The sequence below is a fragment of the Habropoda laboriosa genome, unplaced genomic scaffold (assembly GCF_001263275.1).
Source record: "Habropoda laboriosa isolate 0110345459 unplaced genomic scaffold, ASM126327v1 scaffold41, whole genome shotgun sequence".
In the NCBI taxonomy this organism is placed as follows: Eukaryota; Metazoa; Arthropoda; class Insecta; order Hymenoptera; family Apidae; genus Habropoda; species Habropoda laboriosa.
This window is the reverse complement of record NW_017100164.1, coordinates 808238-811111: the sequence shown is the minus strand read 5'-3', so window position 1 is coordinate 811111 and position 2874 is coordinate 808238. Positions and strand designations below refer to the sequence as shown.

Genomic DNA, 2874 nt, shown 5'->3' with positions numbered 1-2874 from the left:
AAAATAACAAAATTGTATAGTTCATTATAAAATAGAAGTTTTACAATATTGTATCATTTTATTAATATTTATTGATTAACACAGTTATAAAATGATACTAAACTACAAATATACACATAATTCACCATGATATATACTTAACATAACATTCAATGTCAAAAATTCAAACTAACCTAACCTAACTTAAAATAGTGATTTCAAAGTCTGGCTATACATATCGTAAAAAATTTCGTTATCAGAAAACAAAAACAAAAGACTAGCAGTATCTACTTGTGGCATATCGTAATATGTTATCACGATGTATCAATTTAAAAAAATATGTATATTAAATATAAATGATATTATTTAAATATATTAGAGAAAGTTACTATTAAAAATGTACATTAATGCTTTTTTTCTATTAAAATCTAAGTAAATTTAATTCCAAATTACGTACTAAAATCGTTACTTCGTTATATTTTTTTTAAATCGTGTATAAAGATATATATGATACATGATATATAATGATTATTTTATAAATATCAAGATTTAAAAAATTTGTTTATGTCTACAAATTATTTCGTTTTAATTTTTATAGAAAAACTTTAAGTTACATTACAACAATTGAGTCACGAAGCGCCAAGTTCCACGTATGTATTTTCTTAATGTTAGACATTATTATTAGAAAGTATTCTGACCCTTTTCACCAAGAGATAAATCGAGATGGAACCAGTCGTAATTTGACGTCGTTAACGCACGTCTTTAAAGAGTTTTATCAAAAGACGCAAGCGCTGTGGCATTAAATTCCACAGTTTATCAGACAAGTATACTTTCCACGGTTGTAAGTCTCATTTCGTGTAAAAAGAAAAAAATCGCGAATGGAGATTATAAATAAGAATAAATCAACAGTAATCATCGGTTTCTCCGGGAACGTAATCGAAAGCACCGCGTGTTTAGTTCCAGCGTTGTCGAAATTGGATTTTAATCTTGATTGGACACAAACCAGCAAAGATCTGTACGCAAGGATCCAGTAAGAATGGCTGCCGTTTTGAGAAGACTTAGAACCGCGCAGATCACGGTGATCGGCAAAACTAAACTACCGACGTTTATTACCAGCCGGTAGGCGATCACGATTCAAAAACATTGAGGAACGCTTGTTTTTTCATATGTTTCGCGTATAGACTACGCGAGCTAGTCTCTAAATGGCGGCTTTTTAGGGCAATAGCCACATCGTGTGTGTTGTAGATCTTTTGCAAGGTCATCGATCCGACAGGATATCAGCGAAGGATGGATAAACAAGCTTTTCGTAAGAAAAATCGAGCCAACCAAAGAGTCTCATTCAAGGATGCTGTCAGATAAAGGAGTTATTTACGCCTTGCACACGCACAATATTCGACCTGATTCCATTGACAAATACTTGGCCAATTAGTAAGTGAATCTGTCTTTTGTTACTTAAAATTTCACAAATTGTTGCTTGAAGTAGTGTGCACATTTAGAATACACATACAAAAATTCTCTTCAAATTTGTTTAAAGCTTCAAGAAAATATTAGATTTTATTTATATCGCAGAATTGTCATGCACAGAGAATTCTTTTATAGTAGAAAAATTATATTAGGACATGTTTGTATTTTGGAATATTACAGTGAAGAGATTGTTAACATAATAAACTCCAAGAAGACCGAATTGAAATTGGAATTAGTTGGTTCATGGACAGTTGTAGCTGGTGATATTGATCAAGCTCTGCACCTGTGGAAATATTCTGGTGGTTATGATAGTGTTGATCGCACGCAAATTGAATTGTCCAAAAATCAGGTACCGTATGTTTGAGAAATTTATTTATGTACAATAATATAAAAAAACGTTATAATATAATGCTTTTTCTTTCCAGGCATATCAACAGTTATTCAAAGAGGGTGGTCATTATTTACGATCACGTTATTTACAATATTTATTGGCATTTAGTTATTGGCCACCTCTTACAAAACGAAATGGTTCAAATATATATGAAATACGTAGTTACAGGCTACAGCCTGGTACTATGATAGAGTGGGGTAATAATTGGGCAAAAGCCATTAATTACAGACGCAACAACAATGAACCTTTTGCTGGTTTCTTTTCACAAATTGGCAGATTGTATAATGTTCATCACATTTGGTGTAAGTATCAGCATTAAAATTTTTTATTCATTTTTTACTTTCGTTTTTACATTGTTTTGATGTATTATATTAATAGTAGACTAAATAGTATTATACATTTTCTCCATATCATTAAAAATGAAAAATAATTACAAATGCAGGCTATAAAAATTTACAAGCCCGAATGGAGACTCGTGAGAGTGCATGGAGATCCCCAGGATGGGATGAATGTGTTGCATATACTGTACCATTAATCAGAGAAACACATTCCCGTATATTAAGTCCAACTAGCTTTTCGCCAACGAAATAAAACTTTACTTCGTGAATCTAAATGCATTTGTATATTACAATTTATTCCATATGTCTACATTATAATATTGTAAAAACATTTGTTATATTATACACTACTGTATAAAATAAGCGCTCAATATGAAAGGAATTGTAGCATTTTGTTGTATTGGAATTACTGAAATGTATTTTAATAAAATTTAAACTTCTTTGTTACTATAATGCTGTATGATATATTATATCTTTATTGTCAATTTAAACACTTTTACATGTAGATGAATATACTTAATCGTTGTAGTTATGAACATTTATGTCTTCTTTTACTAAAATCTACCATTTATAATTACGTTTACATAATAATCTAATTTATATTTCATGATTTCATATTAGCAATTGATTTATTTGAAACAATATAAATGTTTAAAAGTTTTAATAAAATTTTTTTATTTTATTTAAATAATGATTCGTTTT

General features: G+C 29.5%; 1 protein-coding gene across 2 annotated transcripts; it reads left to right on the top strand.

Annotated features, from left to right (window-relative positions):
• The first annotated feature begins 795 nt into the window (after nucleotides 1-795).
• On the top strand, nucleotides 796-2425 carry LOC108578565 (protein NipSnap). 2 transcript variants are annotated; one of them, XM_017941928.1, is made up of 5 exons: nucleotides 796-1009; nucleotides 1225-1407; nucleotides 1624-1792; nucleotides 1869-2136; nucleotides 2277-2425. In XM_017941928.1, the coding sequence occupies exons 1-5, from the start codon at nucleotides 858-860 to the stop codon at nucleotides 2423-2425; spliced, it is 921 nt and encodes a 306-aa protein (XP_017797417.1). In that variant the 5' UTR covers nucleotides 796-857. The 2 variants fall into 2 exon arrangements, with proteins under 2 accessions (XP_017797417.1, XP_017797418.1); XM_017941929.1 differs by having other exon boundaries at nucleotides 927-1098.
• Nucleotides 2426-2874: the final 449 nt, after the last annotated feature.